This window comes from Phalaenopsis equestris, unplaced genomic scaffold, assembly GCF_001263595.1.
Source record: "Phalaenopsis equestris unplaced genomic scaffold, ASM126359v1 Scaffold000002, whole genome shotgun sequence".
NCBI lineage: Eukaryota > Viridiplantae > Streptophyta > Magnoliopsida > Asparagales > Orchidaceae > Phalaenopsis > Phalaenopsis equestris.
This window is the reverse complement of record NW_018164444.1, coordinates 49,964,750-49,986,625: the sequence shown is the minus strand read 5'-3', so window position 1 is coordinate 49,986,625 and position 21,876 is coordinate 49,964,750. Positions and strand designations below refer to the sequence as shown.

Below are 21,876 nucleotides of genomic sequence, written 5' to 3'. Positions count from 1 at the left end.
TCTCATGCAAAAGTAATGAAGCCTCTAAATAAAGATTCTAATAGAATAATTACACCAGCAAGTCCACGCATAAAAGTACCTTTTTTGACAGTTTCAAGTCTTAAAACTGCAGAAACGATCGGTCTCCAGGATCAAACCTGTATAGTTCAGGACACTAATAAATTTACTGGAGTTCCCATGCAGAGCGAACAAAATAAAGCTCCCCGGAAGAAGAAACCTCCCGGTAACTCCCCACAGTTTCTAAAGCTTACATGTTAGACGAGACCAAATTCAGAAAAGAGACAAGGTGAAACTGATATCTGCTCGTTAAAGAACGAACAATTTCGCCTAAACTTCAACAAAAGCTAGCCTCCTTCGAATGACAACGATGATGACGCGGATAATGATGGTGATAAAGGCTTTGCATTCATATATAAACTAGCCCAGGGGGGGTCCTTGCATGATTGATTATGGAGATGCATTATTCGGCCACTTAAAATGGAGATTTTAACCGGGCACTGACGCAGAAGGCATTGGTCCGCTGTTACCTGCATGAGTGCTATATCCAATAACAGGCATAGATTTCTGAGCAAAATCAAGTAACTGTTTACGTTGAAGATCATTTGTGTGGGGAAGGCTGGAACGTAGTAGCTCCACGGGCATTTCCTTGTTAACAGCCCTGTTGACCTCAGAACCCACAAGGTTAGCACCAGGCACCTGAAGAAGCAAAGACTGAATTATACTGTCATATTTACTGAGGCAGTAATTTGCCAGAAGAGTAAAAAATGCATCAAAAGATGCCTGCCACAGAGCTCTACTGGGTATGCTGTATTTATTGGCAGCAAGCGGATCAGTCAATAGGTCAGTTGCTCTCTCAAGGACAGATTTTATGATGATAGAGGCACCATCACCAGCGGTACTTCCAAGTGGTCGAAGGGGTGGCTGCTCCGATGAACAAACTACAGCGGCAAGGCAAGCACTCAGTGCACTGAGATCCATGCCATAAACACAAGAGGAAACAGTCCGAGCAAGATTTATGTTGGTTTCTGCCGCGCTTGCATCCGTGGGCAAGCCTCCAAATAAAAACCTCAGATGGCGGAAGATCGCCATGCAGACTATCCGAGTAAGCTCACCTCCAGGATAAAGAAGCTGGAGGTAGCGTGAGATCAGCTTCCGGCCTTTGGGAAGGGAGACGAGTCTCAGGAACACAAGATCATCCTTTGGACTGAGCCCTACTGAGTGGCCAGCTTTACCAGGGCCAAGAGGGTCAGCAAGTTGAAGGGAGGCTGCAAGACCTTCCAGAAGTACCTGTCGCCTCCTCTTGAGTTGAGAGCCACCATCTTGAGCTTGGCCGAACTTTAAAAGCCGGTCAATGTCATCCACATCGAGGAGAAGACAAAGACCATCCTCAATGGTGATTCTTGCAGCCAACATAGTTTCTTGCTCAAGAGGCTTCACAGAAGATTTCTGTTCAACGCTTCCATCACCCAGAACAGATGGTGGGTCAACTTCAAGTAGAGGGCGAGGCCTACGGATGGAAGAAAATGAAATCCTGCCAAGTGCATCAACTTGAAGATACGCAGGTTTCTCACTACTAGAACGGGTGCGAGAATGTACATCTCTGATGAATGATGGACAGAACTGGTGCTTCAACCTCGAACCAGAAGTTTTCTTTGCCAAACAGGCTTGGTGGTAGTAGTCATCTATGTAAGGGTCATGGCTATGCGTAGCAGCATGCTGCATCCTCAAAATGCTTTCTATTTCTTCCGAAGACATATATTTTGATTTAAACTGCAATGACCCGCTGTCACTCTTCAAACTTCCAGTGTCAGCAGACTGTTGAGAACATCGCATGATTTGTCTTCCTTTATGTGAAGTTCTTGGCCTATGGTCTCTGAACTCTGGCATTGAAATGCCAGGAATTGCATCAAAATTGTTTGTCATATAAGAGGACGGTAGGTGACTAAAATGCTGAGCCTGCAACTGTGAAAAAGAGGGTAGAGATGGTTTGATATGTAGCCGCTGCTGGTGCTGATGTGGAAAAAGTTGCGTAGTCATCAAACCATTTGGATTAGGCAACTGTTGTTGCAACAAACCCAGTAGGGGACTGTGGCTTTCTCCGGCGAAAAGGGAAGGATCATTCATCCATTGACTCTGTGGCCTGTTATTAGCTGGAAGAGCTGGAGTAAACTGGGCAATGTTTCCGGCGTATGGCAAACCACGAAGCAGTCCTGACATATGAAGCTGAGAAGCAGAAAAGGGTGAGAGATTAGGTGCTGACAAAGGCAGCCGAGTTCCTGTAATAAGAGATGTTATATCTGGTTGATGTGGTAAAGCTTGTGATTGACCACCAGGAAGATGGTAGGATTTGTAAGATGACTTGGGTACAAGAATAGGGCCACTCATATGGTGCTGCTCCAGTGGTTGCTCCGGGTATGAGGATGCTCTGTACAAAGAAGATGTGTAGGACGACTTGGGTAGGATAGGAGCACTCGTATGCTGTTCCTGCAGGGGTTGCTCCGGGTAAGATGATGTTCTGTACAATGACCTTGATTCAGAATGCCGTGCTGGAGATGAGTGTGGCTGTGACCACCATCTCTTGCCTTCTTGAACACTTTCAGCATGTAATATTTGCTGATCCAACCAGTTTGAAAAGTCTGGTTCCTGTGTCCAGTCCACAGTTGAAGAACCTAAGAGTAGCAAAATATTTTTCAGCTCATTAAAACACAAAAGTCATTATACAACATAAAAATTTGAAAGAAGGCTCTTATAAAGAATTAAAATGAAAGAAAAAATCATGTAACATAAAATTTGACAATATTTAAAAAATGGACTATAAACAATATACCATTTGAAAAGTGACAATAAATTCAATAAACAAACTATTTTAGACTTTAAGTGGTTTATTTTATAGAACCATTAGCTCATGCAAAATTGCTTCTTTATTGGAATTTGAAGGACACTAATTGGAATTTAAAAACCACTAGAAGTCGTTCAAAAAAATTTTTTTGCAGTGTTTGAATAACAGAAGGCATTTATAGACCAAACTTAACAAAAGGAGACCACTGTTATGAATGAGTACATCATTATTGGAACACGTAGAAATATTTACATAAAGTTTCATCAAGACTGGAGAAGGTCCAACTGTTTTAAAAAGCAATTCTAAATGAATGACGAACTAATTATGCATGGTTCAAATAATTTCTAAATAGCTTTCAGACTTATCTTTTCTAATAATTAGGGCTGGAGAGCTTCAAGTGTAAAATATGCAATGCATAGACTCTTTTTGATTATATACAATTGACGCATTTCTAAAAAACTCATATGAAAATATATATAATGCCTGTCTGTTATATAAAGATTCTTAAAGATTTTTCATATAATAACTATCTCCTGATGTCTGAAGAAGCCATAGTATTGACTTTAAGTAATGGCTTGTTACCCTCAAGTCAAGTCCGTTAACAAAGTTAAGTACATCTTGTGAATTCTAATGCCCTTAGCATGAAAATCCCAAATGGCGCCAAAGGCATTCTAAAGCATTTTAAAAAAAAAATGAAAAAATTGAACTTCAATAAATATTAAAAGAGTATGCAACGGTGTTACGTTTATCAAAACATGAAAATAGAACAAGTTTCATCAGAGGAAACCATCTGTGTTTATTCTTAACTTTCTGCCTGGACACACAAGCATCATAACTTTAAATTATACATTCAGGGCGCTTATATAGCATAATTATTTCACCAGAGAATGGGCATTCCATATAATAATCCAATGGAATTACACTCAATCTATCAAATGAGAGTATATACAGATTTTGAATCAAACGACACAATTCGCGCTCAAGTAACTCAGGCAATTCATCTAAGCTATACTACCTATATAAAACCCAATAGAAAATGATTTTTACCTTGCTGAGCATGATGATCAATTTCTCATAAGCATCATACTGTTTCATTCATATAAAATTAACTCTACATTTACAAAGATCATACAGCATTATTCCAACTAACATTTGGCAAAGCTCTGGAGCGTGTTTAAAAATTCGTAAATGGGAAACAAGAAACTCTACTGGAAACTAAAAAATTGACACGAGAAACAGAAACTGCAACAAAATTCAGATAGTTGCATTGTAATTCTTCCTCAAGTGCTTTCTTGTTAAAAGTGCTTTCTTGTTAAAAGCTAAGAAGCATAAAATCAATCATAAATATGCTGAACACTTGAACTCAAAAGTATTACTCACTTTCTCTTGAAAATGACCCTCCTCTATCACCAATAACTCCTGCATTCCTTGGTTCACTAATAGTTCTGTTTATCTGAAAACAGAAAAGTAAACAATTAACTAATTAGAGAAAGACATTGACAATGCAGATAAAACTCAGTCTTAAGAGAGAGCATAATTAAGATGGCAAACAACAATATTGCATGACAGCACATGTAGAAAGATAACTGGTAGGATATCCGATTCAACACCACATTACATAACATATACAATGCATAAACTACAAAAACTCACATAAACATTAATTAAAGTTTGCATGTACATGTACCAGCATTATAAAAATCAATGCTTAACATTTAAGAATCAGAAACGAAATCAATCAGAGAGACCCTTTCCAGCATTCAAGTATCAAATTCAACACAGGCTAGAGACAACCAATGTCCTGCACACGAGGCTCTAGAAAATACTAGTTTGGGAGGGGCATTAATGCATGCCTTAAACTTCACTGTAAATAGGTGGTTTCCATGTTTAAAATATGTGATCTCCAAGTTACCAATGGAAACAAGACCCTGCAGTTACAATAGAATCGACCTTGTCACGATCCGGCCCAGAACACTCGCAGCCTTCTTCCTTTAGAAGGTGCTCGACATCGAAAGTTTCTTCCTCCAACGTCTCTTCACATGAGCACTGCGAACGCTTCTTCTTTCTCCTTCAACATCTCCTTCTCCTTCCTCTTTCTTTTCACGAGCATACATTGTCAATGACACGACAACCCTACTTCCTCTTCAGTCTCGACTCGATGATAAGAATGAAGAGACATGTTTCTCCAAACGGCTGCACCTATTATTATCATTTACTTATTTATTATTATTTTCTTATTTTTAATTATTTAATTTATGTTAGTACAATCTCCCCTTCTTAAAAAATTTCATCCTCAAAATTTGAAAATAAACATAAGAGTAACATATCTCAAGAGAGAAGTTGAGGATATCTTTCTTGCATCTCAGAGACCTTCTCCAAAATAGCAATCTTCACAAAAGGGATGTCTTTGTTCCGCGGTTCCGCGACATCTTCACATCATAATCTATAATTCATTCAAGCTATCACCAGCTAAGGACCAAAAAAAAAAGACGTAGCTAAGACCTATTTCAAAATCATATATGGGCGCTATGAATTAGTGGTGATGTCATTTGGACTGACAAATGCTCCAGTAGTTTTCATGAACCTAATGAACGGGGCCTTCAGGCAGTTTCTGGATATTTTTTGTGATCGTCTTTATAGATGATATTCTGGTGTATTCGATGGATGAAATCAGTCATGCATATCATTTACATTACGTGTTACAGATTTTGAAGGAGAATAAACCTTATGCCAAATTTTTTAAATGTGAATTTTAGCTTAAAAGTCTTGCTTTTCTTGGGCACATTATTAGTGAAGATGGCATATCTATTGATTAGAATAAGATTAAGGCGATTGTAGATTGGCCAAGGTCTATTACTGTCACTAAGGTCAAGAGTCTTTGAGGTCTGGTTGGTTATTAAAGAAGTTCTTGAGGGATTTCCACAGATTTTTATGTCACTATCAAGATTGACTCAAACTACAGTGAAGTTTGATTGGTCAGATCGTTATGATTTTAGGCATGGATTGGATGTCTGAATACTGTCACTTTTTGACTGCAATAAAGAATGCCAGAATAAACGTCCTGTGAAGGCAGATGTTGTTGCAGATGAGTTGAGTAGAAAAACTTCAGGTAATTTGATTATTTTCACCGTAGGAGCAGGTAATTAAAGATATGGAGAACTTGAAGTTGACTATTGTTGATTATGGTGATGATAATATGGCTCAATTATATTTGTTGACGATGCAAACAACTTTAAATGACAGAATTGAAGATTGTTTAGCCAGAGATAACAATATTCAAAAAGTTTTGGAGCAGGTTCAGGCAGGCAATTTATAGAGATGTAATAATAGATCATAATGGTTTATTGAGATATAAAGATAAGAGTTTCAAATGATGATCTGAGGAAGAAAATTCTAGAGGAAGCACATCCATCCACATAAACTAAAAACCCAATGAGCAATAAAATGTATTAGGATCTCAAAGAAGCATTTTCGTGGCAAGGGTTGAAGAGAAGTGTGGCAAAGTTTTTGGCCAAGTGTAATTCATGTCAGCTAGTGAAGGAAGAGTATCAGTGTCCTAGAGGTCAGTTACAGCCTTTTTGTCGATTCCAAAGTGGAAATGGGAGGAGATTGCGATGAATTTGGTTATTGGTTTGCCAAGATCACATCAGAATAATGATGCTATATGAGTAATTGTCGACAGATAGACTAAGTATGTCTATTTCTTGCTTACTAGACAGACATATCAAGTTAAGCATTTAGCCAAATTATATGTGAATCAAATTATGAGGTTGCATGGAGTGTCGAAGTCTATTGTCTCTAACAGAGATGACAGGTTTACTTCCAAATTATGGAAGAAGGATCAAGAAGCTTTCGACATTCGACTGACTTCTAGTACATCATTTCACCCTAAGATAGATGATCAGACAAAAAAGACTATTCATACCTTGAAGGATTTACTAAAGTTATGTGTTCTTGTCTTTGGTGAAGGTTGGGAATCACATATACCTTTAGTAGAGTTTTGCTTATAATAAATGCTGCCAAGCTAGCATGGTGATGGCTCCATATGAAACCTTGTATGGAAGTGCAGGACACTTTATATGTTAGTCTGAGATGTCTTTTGATTACGATGTTTCTGGATGGTTAAATTTTTATTGCATTTATTGAATTCGTAGCTCTTTTATACATATTGGAAGTTTCATAAATTTTGAAAACTAAAATGAAATGTTAATGTCGTCCGGCAGCAATTCCCGCCTTAGTTAATTCTAAGTGCAGAGCTGGGTGTTAACTGACCTAATCATTGCTCTAAGTCCATATTCAATCAGCTAGAAATGTCATGTAAAACTATTTTTCTCTTTCGCAATACATTGCAAGTGCCAACTTACCCACTAATTAAAAACAGATAAAAAGTGTAAACTTGTAAAAATAATAGAAGTGTCTTTAGAACTAGAAAGTGTTATATAAGGGAGACATGATTTCATCCATTCATAATTGAGAATATTCTCCTCAACATTAGTTTAATTTTTGTATTGTCTCATATGGTTATATACAGGCTTCTATATTCAGTCAAAAAAATAGATTTTTTAATAACACTATATCAAAGTGAGGCTAACCTTGTCCTAGTTGTGCCCACCTCACAATCTCATCACTCTTACCCTGGCTACTTACACTCTCATGTGCATCTCCCAATCGCAACCCACTCACTCATATGCCACATCTCTCTTGCATCCCTATTAAACACATAGGCACATGAATCCACCCACGGATTTTCTTGCACACAATAACAATAACAATAACAATAACAACAACTCCTTGTCTACACTCGTGTGGCCGCTACCAACCTCGCTAGCATGCCCATTCCCAACTCTAGTTCGCATGTTTTCTCATAAAATTGCACTTACCTACAACATGACTACCCCATGACTCCCAATGTCCATAATCTGATTTTTTTTTTCTTCAATTTCCCCCTTCCTCTATTCCAAAAGAAACCATTGCTTCTCACTCCAATTTTAAAGTAAAATCTTTACTATTGATATATAAAATTCACTGGTTGGTACTAATGGTCTCCCAGGGTCAAGGGTGCTTTGCTTCCTTTTTTTTCTCAAAGAAGGAAAATAAAATATATTGATGCATCTCCTTTAAATAACATCAACATCAAATTCTCAAAAAGCAAGAACCTAACTAACATAGTCTTACACCGTCCAATGCTCCAAATGTTGTGTTTCAGAATTCCGCCAAAAATGTGTGGAAGTTTCTTTGATCCATATAATTTTAGAAAAATGATATCTCACATATCTAAACTTTTTATCAAAAATTATCATCTCCTCAACAAAATAACGAGTAGATCCGGAAATATCACAGCACACTAAGAAGGAAATGCAAAAATTTACTTTTCTGCCACTCCTTTTTCTATGGATCCAACCATTTGAAAAAAAATATAATAAAGAATTCCTTGAGCCAAACTTAACCCCAGCTTGCATTCTTCCATATTGGGTGTACAATCATATTTGATGATAGATTCCATTGTTGGTAATATCACAACTATCCCACATGTTCTTGATTTCACAAAGCTCTGCACTTTACCAGCAACTCACCAATCTTCCTAGATCACTAACTCTAATGATGGCAAGGGAAATTGTGGTTGCGGTGAATATCTTTCTCTCATGCCCTCATTATAGCTACACCAACCATCGTCCAAAATGAAGGGAGAAATTAATTATCCCTATACTGCTCATCGTGCTTTTACAACCAAATCAATCACGCCTACTCCTAGTGCATTATCCTCAAGATCAGTTACTCTCTTAAAAAGACCAAGATGAACAGATTCAACAGTAATGTCTTATGTTGTCTCCACTAAAGAAGCTACTTCTATTGATACGTTTTTAGTTTCAAAATCAAGTGCTTCTTCCCGAATGGCAAGTAGTTGTAAAAACTTTCCATCTCTCCCCATATTTCTTAAGGCATCTCATTGTGCAACATTCAAAAACCTTAGCCCTCAAATATTTTCCGTCCCACAATTTCATGCCAACATATTCCTATTCATTGTATTAACAGAACTAATACTATTCAATAATTTTTGTATACCTCTCATTGTGCCTTATAGGATCTCAGCTCAAAGAAGATAATCGGTGGAAGGATTAATAAATCTAGAAGAGTCAACTATAAAAATTAATTGATCCTGCCCATTTCTTCAATGTTAATTCTTTTCATAAGCAAAGTCGGTCAAGGTAACCTTCACCTATAAAACGTTGTGATTCTATCTTTAATGCTTCGCCTTTACCCACACACAATTATCATTCCCACTGAGCTAGATATATACGACCACGTATCTTTCTAACTTCTACTACTAATCATTGCCCTCTTGCTTTGAGTTAGTTTGCTCAAATATTTAGGCTCCTAAACCTTCCTTTATTCATGAAGGATTCCATTATTTTGCCTAATCATTGCCCTCTTGCTTTGAGTTATTTTGTTCAAATATTTCCTTTATTCATGTAGGATTCCATTATTTTGTCACATTCATTGATGATTATTCGTAGGTTACTAGATTTATTAGCTCAAATGCCCCTTTGATGCGCCTCATGTAATTTAAAATTCTATTAAAACTTGAACTAAATTTTCCACCTTAATCAAAGATTTGAGTATCAATAATGCCATAGAAGCTATGTACTCGTAATTTCACACATTCTCATCTAAAAATTGGTATTGTTCAAACTTTTTTCTCTAAACACTTAAATAAAAAATTGAATATGTAATAATCAAAATATTTTTTATGTTGCAAAGAAATTGATGTTTTATATGAATGTGACACGTCAATTCTGAGATGTTGTCTAGATAATATGTTATTTTGTCAATCATATCCCCTCCCCTCTTTTTGATAATAACTCAACCAATCTCCATTGATTATCCGGTTCAAAAAAATTTTCCCATCACAATATGGAATTTTGGATTTCGTTTTTTTTTGGCTTTATTGCACTCATAAAGATAATCTGCGTTATGATCCTCCTATTTTATGACTATACATATCGGCCAATATTCATGAAAAGACACATTTTACTGATGTATTTCCTTTTCCTCTAAGACATCTTCAACCCTTATTCCTCTTCTTACATAAGCACGCAAGGCCTATTGCCACCCTGCTATAGGTCCATTCTTCGCAATATCAACCTCTCACAACAAAATTACCGCTAATCACGCGTCTTGTTCAATAAAGCATATCTACCAGTTGATGAGCTTTATGACCTACATTTAACAATTGTCCAACAAAAAGGTAAAAATCAACAAGCTACACATAACAATCACCACTATATCTCATTAAATCATTTCCAAATTCCTTCCATCAATTTGTCTTTTCCTTATCATATGTATTTATGAAGACATAAAGAATCACTGTATAATCATTTTATGGAATCATGCTCCAAATGCTAAAATTTGTTCTCTTCTAAGTCATCACAAATGAGATTTGGTCGTTCTCCCTCCTTGGGCTAAACCAATGGGTTATCATTGAGTGTTCGCTATCAATTGGCACTCAACTTGTAAAATTATTCACTCAAGTATACATGGTTGTTCATTTTAGCACCACATAAGATACCTACCTAACTACTCTGGTATGTTTCTTTATAGATAACTATATCAATCACAAATGAACTATGCTTTAATGAAAACGAGTAACGCATTCCTTTATGATAAACTACAAGAGGCAATTTATATCAAGTAAGCACCTGAGAATGTTACCAAAGGGGAAAATCACATATACACCTACTTTAAAAGTCTATTGATGAACCTAAACAGAATACATAAGCTGAGTTTGAGATTTTAAAAAATCTTAGCTGAGATTTGTCTACATGGAATCATTCTATCTTCACCATGCAGACAACATATTTATGGTCACGACATCTTACTTGGTGGAAATGATCATAATAACATCTATGAGGTAAAACACAATTTGCAAAAAAACATTATTAAACAAAAATTTGCGATGAACAAATTACCTAAACAAAGTTGATTTTGCCAATCTAAAAAAATATATATTACAATCTCAAAGAAAATATTTCGATTTTTTTTTGGTCTTCTAGGTTGCAAGCTAATTAACTAGTGAATATAATTAGTGGCAAAATATCTAAATTCAACCATCTCTATTAACGACCAAGTACTTCGTGATTTGTCTCAATCTTGAATACTGTGAAAAGTATGCGAGGGCCGCTACACCGATACCCATGTTTAGTGTCAAATAAGCAAAGATTTTGACATTATCGACGAATTTGAGCAAAGAAGTTAATCCACAAAACTAATATTAAGATAGGATCTTGGAATATAGGAACTCTTAAAGGTAAATTAATGAAATTAGTAGATATTATGGTTCATATGACGCTAAATTGCTTATGCATTCACAATACTAAAAAAGTTGGAAAAAAATGCTAAATGGATTAATACCTTGTGTTTTAAACTTAGGTATTCAGTTATGAGTCGTATTAAAAATGGTGTATGTGTAAATATAGATAAGATTTTGAAACATAATGTTGTATAAATTAATAAAATTTGAGATAAAATTATAACTTTAAAGATTATTATTGATACAGAGATTTTAAATGTTATAAGTATGTATGCCACTTGAGTAAGTTTAGATATAGGTTTAAGAGAAAAATTTTTAAATAACCGAGAAGAATTAATACAAACAATACCTCTTGAAAACAATTTTTTTGTAAAAGACAAACAAAATTATTTTTATGAGTAAACTTCAAGATTTTAAGATTCGAAAAGTTCATGAAAAAACTAATTTTACGTGGGATAAAGTAATAAATACTATTAAACAAGTGGCAAAATATTCACTTGGAGAATAAAAAGAAAATGTTTTATAAATAAAAATAGTTACCAAAGGAATAATAATGTGCAAGAAAATTGGTTTACATGTAAAACATTCGAGAGCCGGGAAAAATATAAGGTGGTCCGTAGGGAGTCTAAGAGAATAACTTATGACGCAAAGAATTCTACTTTTAGTCATCTTTACAATTAATTAGATGCTAAATAGGGTGAAAAAAATGTATAAACTAGCCAAACAAAAGAAAAAGAAAGTAAAGATTTAATTAAGTTTATTAAAGATAAAAATCAAAAATTACTTTTTTAGAGGAAGATATTCAACATAAGTGGGTGAGATATTTTTATAAATTTTTCAATGATGTTTTTGAAAATTCAATCGATCTTAGTGATCTTAATATTGTTAATACAAAAAAAAAATTATTTTTCCTGCCACATTAGTAAAAAAGAAGTTGAGGAGGTTTAAAAGAAACAATGGTGGGAAAATTGTGGGACCCGGTAATATTCCAAAAATTTGGGAGTTTCTTGGCTCACTATATAATTCTAAAAACTAAAAAAAATGTCTGAGTGAAGGGAGTATTTTGGCCCCCATTTTAAGAATAAAGGGGATGATGCACAAGAGGTTTCAAATTATAGAGGAAGTGAGTTAATTTTTCATACATTAAAATTATGGGAGAGAGTAACTGAACATTGATTGAAATGCGATACAAGTATTTCTCACAATCGGCTTTGATTTATGTCAGGAAAGTCTGTTATGGAAGCTATACATTTATTGAGAAATTTAATGGAGAAGTACAAAGAGAGTAAGGAGGATCTACATTTGATTTTTATTGATTTAGAAAAAGCTTACGATAAGGTTCTAAGAGAAATCCTTTGGCGAGTTCTAGAAAAGAAAGGTGTTGATATGACTTATATTCAACTCATCAAAGATATGTATACTAAAGTTGTTATTTGTGTTCGAGCTGGAGGAGAATTAACCAAGTATTTTCCTATTTCAGATGGATTATACCAAGGATTGGCTTTAAGCCAATAATCTTTTGCATTAATTGTGGATGCTCTTAATGGACAATTATATGAGTATGTACCTTTGGTGTATGCTTTTCATTGATAATAATGATCTTGTGAATAAGACAAGAGTGAGTTCAAAAAAAAATTCAATTATAAAGGATGCACCTTGGTGTATGATTTTCATTGATGATATCGTTCTTGTGGGTAAGGCTAGGTAAGGCTGGAGAAAGTTAAAAAAAAAAATGAATTATGGAGGTCCACATTGGAGTTTAGGGGCCATCATTTGAGTAGATCTAAAACTAAATACATGGAATGCAATTTTAGTAGTAGTACATATAGTGGCAGAATTGTAACTATGGACAATCAAATCATTAAAACGTTTAATCATTTTAGATATCTTGGATTTATTGCTCAAAGTAATGATGATATAGATGGGGATGTTATTAATAGAATTCAAGTTGGTTGGTTGAAGTGTAGAAAAGCATCGGGCCTATTATAGGAAAAATAGAAAAATACCGATTATATGGCAGTGAAACCTGCAATGCTTTATGGCACCGAATTCGGGCCTTTAAAAGAAAAGCATAAAACTAAGTTATGTGTTACTCAGATGAGAATGCTTAGGTGGATGAGTGGCTTAACACGGATGAATGTATTTGTGAAAGGGTTGGTGAAGCTTCAGTGGCAAACAAGATTAGAGACAGTAGTTTTAGATGATTTGATCATACTAAACGTCGGCCATCTGAGGATCTGGTTACAAAAGTGGATGGGTTTGATTCGACTTATGTTAAGAAAAACAAAGATAGACTTGAAAATACTTGAGCATATAATATAAAAATTATCTTAATTTATTAGAATTAAATGAAAGAATGCTACTCAATAAGACATAATGGAGAAGGATGATTCATGTAGTCGACCCCACAATTAGTGGGATAAAGGCTTGTTTTTGTAGGCGTAACATTTCTTTCATCTTTGGCACAATTAGTCAACAAATTTAAAATTCAATAAAGAAATATTGGTAGGTCGTTCGATGAGTTCACAAATATATCAAAAATTCTAATAAAAAAGATTGTTATATACTAAATCTAAGCACTTAAAGGTTGAAGTATTGTTAAATGTTGATTATGATGCTCAACTGAGTTGAAGACAAAAAACAAACTCAGAATATTATATTTTTGTTAAAGGAAATCTAACCATTTGGAAAGGTAAAAAACACTTTCTTGTAGTTAAATTCAATGTTAAAGTTGAATACAGCGTTTTAGCTCACTAGGTATGGAAAATGATGGGGTTAAAAACAATATTAAAAGAGTTTGAATTCCAAAACCCAAGACCCACCGAAACAAAATTGAAACCAACGTAATATGATAGTCATGCCCCCGATGACACAGCTGGCAATACTGTATTCCATTAACTAATTATACAAATTAATCTTCATTTCATATGAAATGATATGCTTTTCGATAAAATAGTTACTCATGCTTCAAGTTCAATATAAGTGACAATTATCTTTTCCAAAGCTTTAGGTAACCTGCTTTTGTTCACTAATGTGACAAGCTGTAGTTAGCGTACATATATGCTTCAACTTGAGACTTGTGAGACAGCGTCACGCATCTAATAGTACTAGGAAGGCCCCTAGTATTGGAAGTATGCAGGTATGATTTTATATCCTCAAAATTGAGGACAATCTCCTCTTTATTATTATTTTTTTTGAAACCTATGTATTCCTTTATAAAGCTATTGCATTCATTTAATGACATTGAGATTAGATTTACTCTTGTGTATGGAATTCATGCTGCCAATGACAACATAAAACTGGAATACTTAAGTTGAAAGAAATTTTATCAATAAAAATTAGAGTTGCATCGAAACACTGCCCAAAATAAACGCCACAATACTGGACAATTCAGTTGGATTGAAAATGGTACAACAAAGAATCAAATCATTCAGAAATTTAAGGGATATGTGGGAATCCATTAAGGAATTATATCAAAGGAAAGTAATTACAAATTATAGAATACAATTATATAATTGCAGAGTTCTCAGCTCTTATTGCTGGTGTAAAAAACATGATAAATAATTATTGGAATGATTTTTTTTTTTGGCAATATCAAAGAAAGGAAATTACAAAAAAAAGATCAATCCAATATTTATTCTAATCATGTGTTTACACCAACAATAAGAGATGAGAATTCTGTAATTATATAATTGTATTCTATTTATTAGAAATTAGCGGAGCCAAACTTCAGAGCTCGCAAGCCCCATAGTCAAATTAAACACAAATCTTCACATGCAACATCAGAGAATGGTTTTTTTTTTTTTTTTTCCTTTTTTCAAAGGTAGACAGCAACATTGCTGAAGATTCTAAGCAAAGCTGAAGCATTTTTCAAGAAAATTGTGCCGGATGCTGAATAATGTAACCCAAAGTGGCATAAGCTGCATAGGCACACATATTGGATTATGTGACGCAAAAGAGGCATAAACTGCATAAGTACATATGAGTGTTGCTAGCAAATTGTCACAATTCAGATGACTGCCATTCAGAAAAATAATGCTCTTAAATAAAGAAGAAAAAAAAACACAAGAAAAACATGAATACTTTGAGGAAATAAATCCTTATATAAAACATAAATTGTCGTTGCAAAGAATAAGCATACAGTGTCGTACTAAGATAATTTCCTATGCATACACCATATGCATGTGGCATAATAATACAAACATAAACGGATAGTTTTGAGAAGATAACCTTCGCAAAAGTGGTTGTAAGGTCGTCAATTTCAGATAACGACCCCAAAATTTCACCCTGCACAAAAAAGAAAGTTTAGTTAGCCTTCAAACTAGACAAACTAGCGTCTTACAAAAAAAATTAAAATTAAAATTAAAATTGAAAAAATGAAGAAATAAGACACTAAAATAATTATATGGAAGTGAAGAGAAAAGGTAAAAAATTTTAAAAGTTGCTTATTGATTTCTGTTCAGTTTTCCTGATAATTAAATAAATGTAAAAAAAAGTTTGAGAAAATTGAACTAATAGTCAAATTAGCACGTGCTTTTGTCAAGCTTCTTTGATCAAACTTATTGCGGTGCTCAGAACAGTTTATGAAACCAAGAGAAAAAGAATAAGAAACAAGTTGGTAACTAGTATTTGTAAGATACAAGATGAGATTGGTAGGAACCACCCTTGAGTGAGAGATGTGATTACCGATCATGATGGAAGGCTATAACAGAACCAAAACAAATGGGAATGACAACATTGAATCGACTCACTTTTTCAAATAAGGTTTGATCTTTTTTTCCTAAATGAAGCCAAATATCCTAAAACAATCAATGCAAAAACCTTTTTGGATAATAAACAGGTATTGCATGATTCAGTTTGACCCATCAAATCTTAATTGTTTTAGCAAGAGGAAATTTTGCTAATATGTATAAGAATTTTGTTATATTTTGCTATCGGGTCACTGTTCTCTAAAACCCTCCGCCTTACTCTATACTTCTTTGTTTATTCTATTTATATTTTCCCTTTAACCCAGTCATGCGCAAATTACAGAATCCTTCAAGATCACAAAACAACGTCCCTCATGAATTTCATGAAAGTTTCATTCTTCTAGCATATGGCATGTTGATGAATAAAGAAGTTCTGTGATTAACATATCGTCTCATTACTTAATTGTCAGGAGAGTGAAAAAAATAAATCTGCACTTCTTAAAAAATAAGACATCATGAAAAGTCGAGATCAGCTTACATAAAAATTTCAACTACTTGAAAAGTCATAAATATGAAATATGTTGTCATGGAAAGAGCTGAATTAGTGAAATATTTACATTTACATTTTTGTATGGAAGGCAAAAATCAAAAACATCACCAAAACACCAAGCAAAATTAAACCTAAGAACTTGTGGTTAAACTTGAAAAATCAGACCTTATATTGAAAAAATCAATCAAGTTCATCTTATTCACCATTCGGATTTTCCTAAAGTAATCTAGCAAATTGTCCTTTAATTCTTCCCATCATCCACCACATTAGCTATTTTAAACAATCTGCTAAATAATATAACCAGCAATAGGAATAATCACATGGAAATCTCAGCCCCATAACTTCCACAACATTTTTTTCTCTAATTCCCCTAACATAAGACAGCACTTTAGTATCAACTTAGACTTCACACCTACTAGATTGGTCGTGGACATAAACAAGATAAAAGGCCAAAAATGAATGAGCATGAAACAAAAGAAAATACCTGGTCCAATCAAGATGAAAAGGTCATAGAATAAGAAATTTCAAAGAATGCTGACTAGGTATGATAACAGCATGTGAAACTCTTTAAAATAGATGCAAATAAATATACATTTCACAAATTGAATTTATTTTCACCATATACTATTCTTTAAAGCTCAATCATGATGCAAAGCAAATAATGCACTTAGTGAAACATTGCATATGTAGCAATCAGATATTGTTCCAGGTGGCAAGTAGTTAAAGAACATATGGAGATAAAGCACTGCCACCATACTAAGTGTAAAATATAACTGCAGCTACTGCCACGTGAAGATTAAACATCAAAAGTTTCGACAAAACCGAAAATTACACCAAATCAATGATTAAATATCAAATAAAATGATGAATATTACTACCAATCTGCTAATAGAGAAAACAAATTTGTTGTAAAAGTGATTCAATACGCATATTCCAAAATAGCCCATTGAGATGCAGCAACTAAATAAATAAATAAACAACATACAACTAAATACGTTGTTCTCTAAGATAAAAACGGGTAAAGCTATCCCACATAAATCCAAACAAGCATCGCCGCATGGTTTGGCACTAAAGAAAAATCAAGTAAACAAATATTTCCTAAGCTTCAGATATCCAATAAAGAAACAAAGTTTAAACAAACTCAGTGGTCACCCATGTGGCCTATATATGATAGACGATCACCTCTCCTCTACCACCAAAAAATGAAAAATTGAACTCTTCATCATCAATCCCAAGGTCACGAACCAGTGCAGCCGCATCTTCATCATCTTCTACGCCTCCTAATTCGACTTCTTCCACGGCGTCCTTACCAAAAAATGCATATTGAGAAGAATCAAAGCAAGCATTATCTGCACACAAAAAAAGCACTCCACATAGTAAATATCATAATGAGATTTGAACAATTTAACTAAAAAACAAGGCAATTAACAAAAGAAAAATAACAAAAGCAGCTACATAGAACGATTAGATACACAAATCAAGTGAAACTACAAAACAATAAAAGGAGAAAATACGCTTAAAAGCAGACAATAAAATAGCCTTGTAGCTGAAACGCAAATTCCACTTTAGTTCTTAAGCATAAGGGAAGCAAAAGGACGATACTAGGAAGAGGAACAGGAAATATGACCTAAAAAGACATCTCAATTCTTATTTAAAAGAAGACAAATCAAACAAATCCAGAATTCAATATGCAGAAACAAAAAAAGGACCAATAACAAATATACGACCAAAACTTGAAAAAGCTTTCAAAATAAATGCAAACACTATAGACAACAAAGCTCTGCACAATAGACAAAGATCGAAATCAACCAAAAGTAAAACCCCGAGTCATCAGCTAACAGGAAAAGGCCCGTTGGATGCTTAAGACAATCCAATCTCAATTCATCAAAAACAAAGCAAGATACAACCGGAACAGCCGCCAATACGCGGCGTCACAAACCCAAATTCGGTATCGCTATCCCAAAAAAAGCACCAGTCACAAAAATGCTTCCCTAGCATCCCCGACAGATCCAACCACAAAAACCTAGAAATTCCCTGAAACACCACGAAACATCGGCACCGCAGCAGATCCACCAAACCACGCCAGACTACAACAACACGTAAGCAAAACAAAAAACGCAAATTCCACATACAACTACAAACAAACAAAAAAAAACAAAGACAAACAGACCTGCACCGAGCTCCTTCGAACAATCATCGGGGTTAGGGTTTCCTGAAACCCCACCCAAACCTTCGGTTCTCCTCATCTGAATCCTCCAGCACCCCGATTCCGCGCTCCTAACGCCTGAAGCCTGCGGGCGCTGTGCCCTATAAGCTACAGAGAAAACGAGTATCGAAAGGATCAAATGCGTCGATAACTTAATTGCTATGCAGGGATGAGATAGAGAGAGAATCTGGTGGTGGAGGGTGTTACTTCTACTTTGGGGCTCTTTTTTCCCTCCACGGAGAAAGAGTGAGAAAGAGGGTTTGTTTTATAATTGTAGATAAAAACTAAAATAAAATAGTTTTTTAGTTAATTAATCAATTTTTTATTTTTAGTGATTAATATAATAATTATAAATTCATTAATGACAATATTTAGGATATATATGGTATTGATATGGCGATGGATGTAGATGCGTACATGATTAGAAAGCGTCAAATTTGAGGCATATTCTCGCTTTATTTGTTTTTATTTTAGGGATATTCTTTGAACGAGCCCATCATAATTAATTTATTTTTAAAAATTTTTATATATACCACACAATTCTTATGAATTTACTAATCTGACACATAAACTTTAGTTTTTATAAACTAAACACTCTATTTCTAGATATAATTCACATTTTCATACATACTTTCAAATATAGAAAAATGTACTTAGTTTGTAAAAATTAAACTTTATGTGTGAGATAAGTAAATACATAAGAATTAGGTGCTTCCTATGTTAATTTGCATTATATATATTTGATATTTAAATTTTTATATTTATATTTATAACATTTTAAAGTTAATATATTGATTTTAATTTTAAAAAATTAAATAATAATAATAATAATAATATGATATTGGAAATTTAAAAGATATAGATGTAAATAGTAAAGTGCCAAATTATCTCTGACTAATTATATGGGGCCTATTTAGTCCTAGAGTTTATAAAAGAGCATCAACCCCCCTTATAGTTATTAGAACTTGATTTTAAAATAATTACTTTTTTATTAATTAAATTGAATTAATTGAGAGAAAGAAATACTTGTTTTATTTAGAATTAGATTTATATAAAAAGTAATTGAGTGGTGGGATTTGAAAATTGGGAAGCAAGTATTTATATGTAAACGAGTCGAATGAGAGCGAGTTGAGATTCTCGTTGAGGAGAAAAAAAGGAGCCCCAAACTAGAAGTAACACCCTCCACCAAGAGATTTTCTATCTCATCTCATGATAACAATTAAGTTATCAACGCATTTGATCCTTTTTGACACTCGTTTTCTCTGTAGCAGATATTGCAGGGCACAGCGCACGCAGGTTGCTGGGGTTAGCAATGTTTGAGGTGGATTGTGGAATCGGTGTGTTAGAGGAAGAACCGAGTGTTTGAGTGGGATTTAAGGAAACCCTAACTCTGATGATTGTTTGAAGGAGCTCGATGATGCTGGTGCAGGTATATTTGTCTTTGATCCTTTTTGTAGCTATGTGCAGAATATGCATCTTGTGTACATGTTATTGGAGTTTGGGGTGTAAACAAGCTGACATGAAAGAGTTGAGCTCATTTTCATATTCAACTCGTTTGAACTTGTTTCTATTTGAAATAAAATCGTGCTCAAAATTGTTCGCATATTCATACTCGATTCAATGTGTTCGAATTTGGCCCAATGTGTTCAAATTATTCAACATAGCGGGGTAAAGAAGTCATGTTTATTTATTTTCGTGAGCTAGCAAACTGTTATTTTGTTTTTAAGGAACACTGTACTATTCCAAATATAAAATATAAGATGTGGGACTAAAATTTAGGCAAACCTTTGCAACATTTAAATGCATGCCATCCAATTCTCATCTATTTATATGGGGGGCGGCAAATCAATATATTTATATATTTAACAAATCTATATATTTACCTATTCAACGCCTAAAATTACCCAAATAATTTTTTTAACTGAATAAAATTTCCTATTTTCTTAAATACAATATAAAAATTAATAAAAATAAACATTATTACTTAACAATTAAATTGTTAATAAATAAATTTTTATTTATATACGACACATTAAATTTTTATTTATGTTCCAGCCCCTGCAAGTATCGCATGTTGAGCACATGAGACAGCCAGACAGGTGGAAGAGAGCCGTAAAATACCAAACCGACCCTGCAAGTATCGCATGTTGAAATGCACTCAATTTGAGTAAAGTATCAATTCAATCTTTAAGTGATCTTCGAAGGAAAGTATCAAATGTGATTCTTAATGTATGCATTATATCTTTTTAATTTAAGTATGTTTTATAGTTTTTATTATGTCTTATAATTTTTTTATGAAATGTCTTGCATATTTGGTTAAAAGGAGTGTCATTTACTTAGGTTTTATCCTTGTTGCATGAAGGAATATTCACGGTAATAAAGTGATAGTCTAATATTATAGTTTTGCATGAAGAACCGACACACGAATAATAAAAAAAATAATAGAAAGAGACATTAAGATTTGTTCTTAAGTAGAAAAATGTGGAGAGGGAAAAAACATCGGTGGGCACAACCCAGCCAAAGTAATCCACTAGGAGAACTAGACTACTAGTTTACTTCAGATACAATACTTGACAATATACAATGTTTAAAAAAAACACAAGTGTTAGGAACAATTGTTGTATTCTGACTATGGTGGTCGTAAGCAGTGGTCGTCAGTGGCTGATGGTCAGCAGTGGTGGATATTGATGGTGGTTGGCACCTACATAGACCAAAATTATCGTTGTTTTTTTTTTCCAGAAAAGTGTAACATGTTACATTCGTATATGAGATATGACGTTTACAATTAGGGGTCGACATTGTCAGGAGTTCAACAGCGGCAAATAAGGATTGCAAACGGTGGTCAACAGTGGCCAACGGGTGATGATCAACCCTAGTCAAAGACAACTAATGTTGGAAGTTATCGTCAAGTCTTCAATGCATAACGGGCTTTGGAATTCCTTATCTTCTTCTCCTCCTCTCAAGTGAAGAGAGATATTCTATTTGTAGCCTATGAGGGAGGGGTTTTTTTTTTTTGTGAAAAACTTCTCCAACAATCTGATCTGATTGATCCCTTTGAAAATAATGAATATTTTAAGGAATTTTGTGCCTATGATGAACTCTGAATTTAACGAGCTTAGGCTCATTGGGTTCCTCTCGTCAAGGCATTCAATTTGACTATAAAAATGTCAAATTTTGAGTCCATTTGAGCATTTAATTGACGATTAAAAACCTCCAAGTTGTGTCTTGATGACTTAATCTAGGCTTGATTGAACCCAAATCAAATCAATTTCGGTATCATTGGGT

General features: G+C 34.1%; 1 protein-coding gene across 1 annotated transcript; it reads right to left on the bottom strand.

Moving 5' to 3' along the window:
• On the bottom strand, positions 1–18,834 carry LOC110039143 (protein PAT1 homolog 1-like). Its single transcript, XM_020744104.1, has 5 exons — positions 18,556–18,834; positions 17,568–17,734; positions 15,378–15,434; positions 4,220–4,292; positions 1–2,669 (listed from the first exon to the last, which is right to left on the bottom strand). Exons 1-5 carry the CDS (start codon positions 18,629–18,631, stop codon positions 487–489), a joined length of 2,556 nt encoding a protein of 851 aa, XP_020599763.1. The 5' UTR covers positions 18,632–18,834; the 3' UTR covers positions 1–486.
• Positions 18,835–21,876: the final 3,042 nt, after the last annotated feature.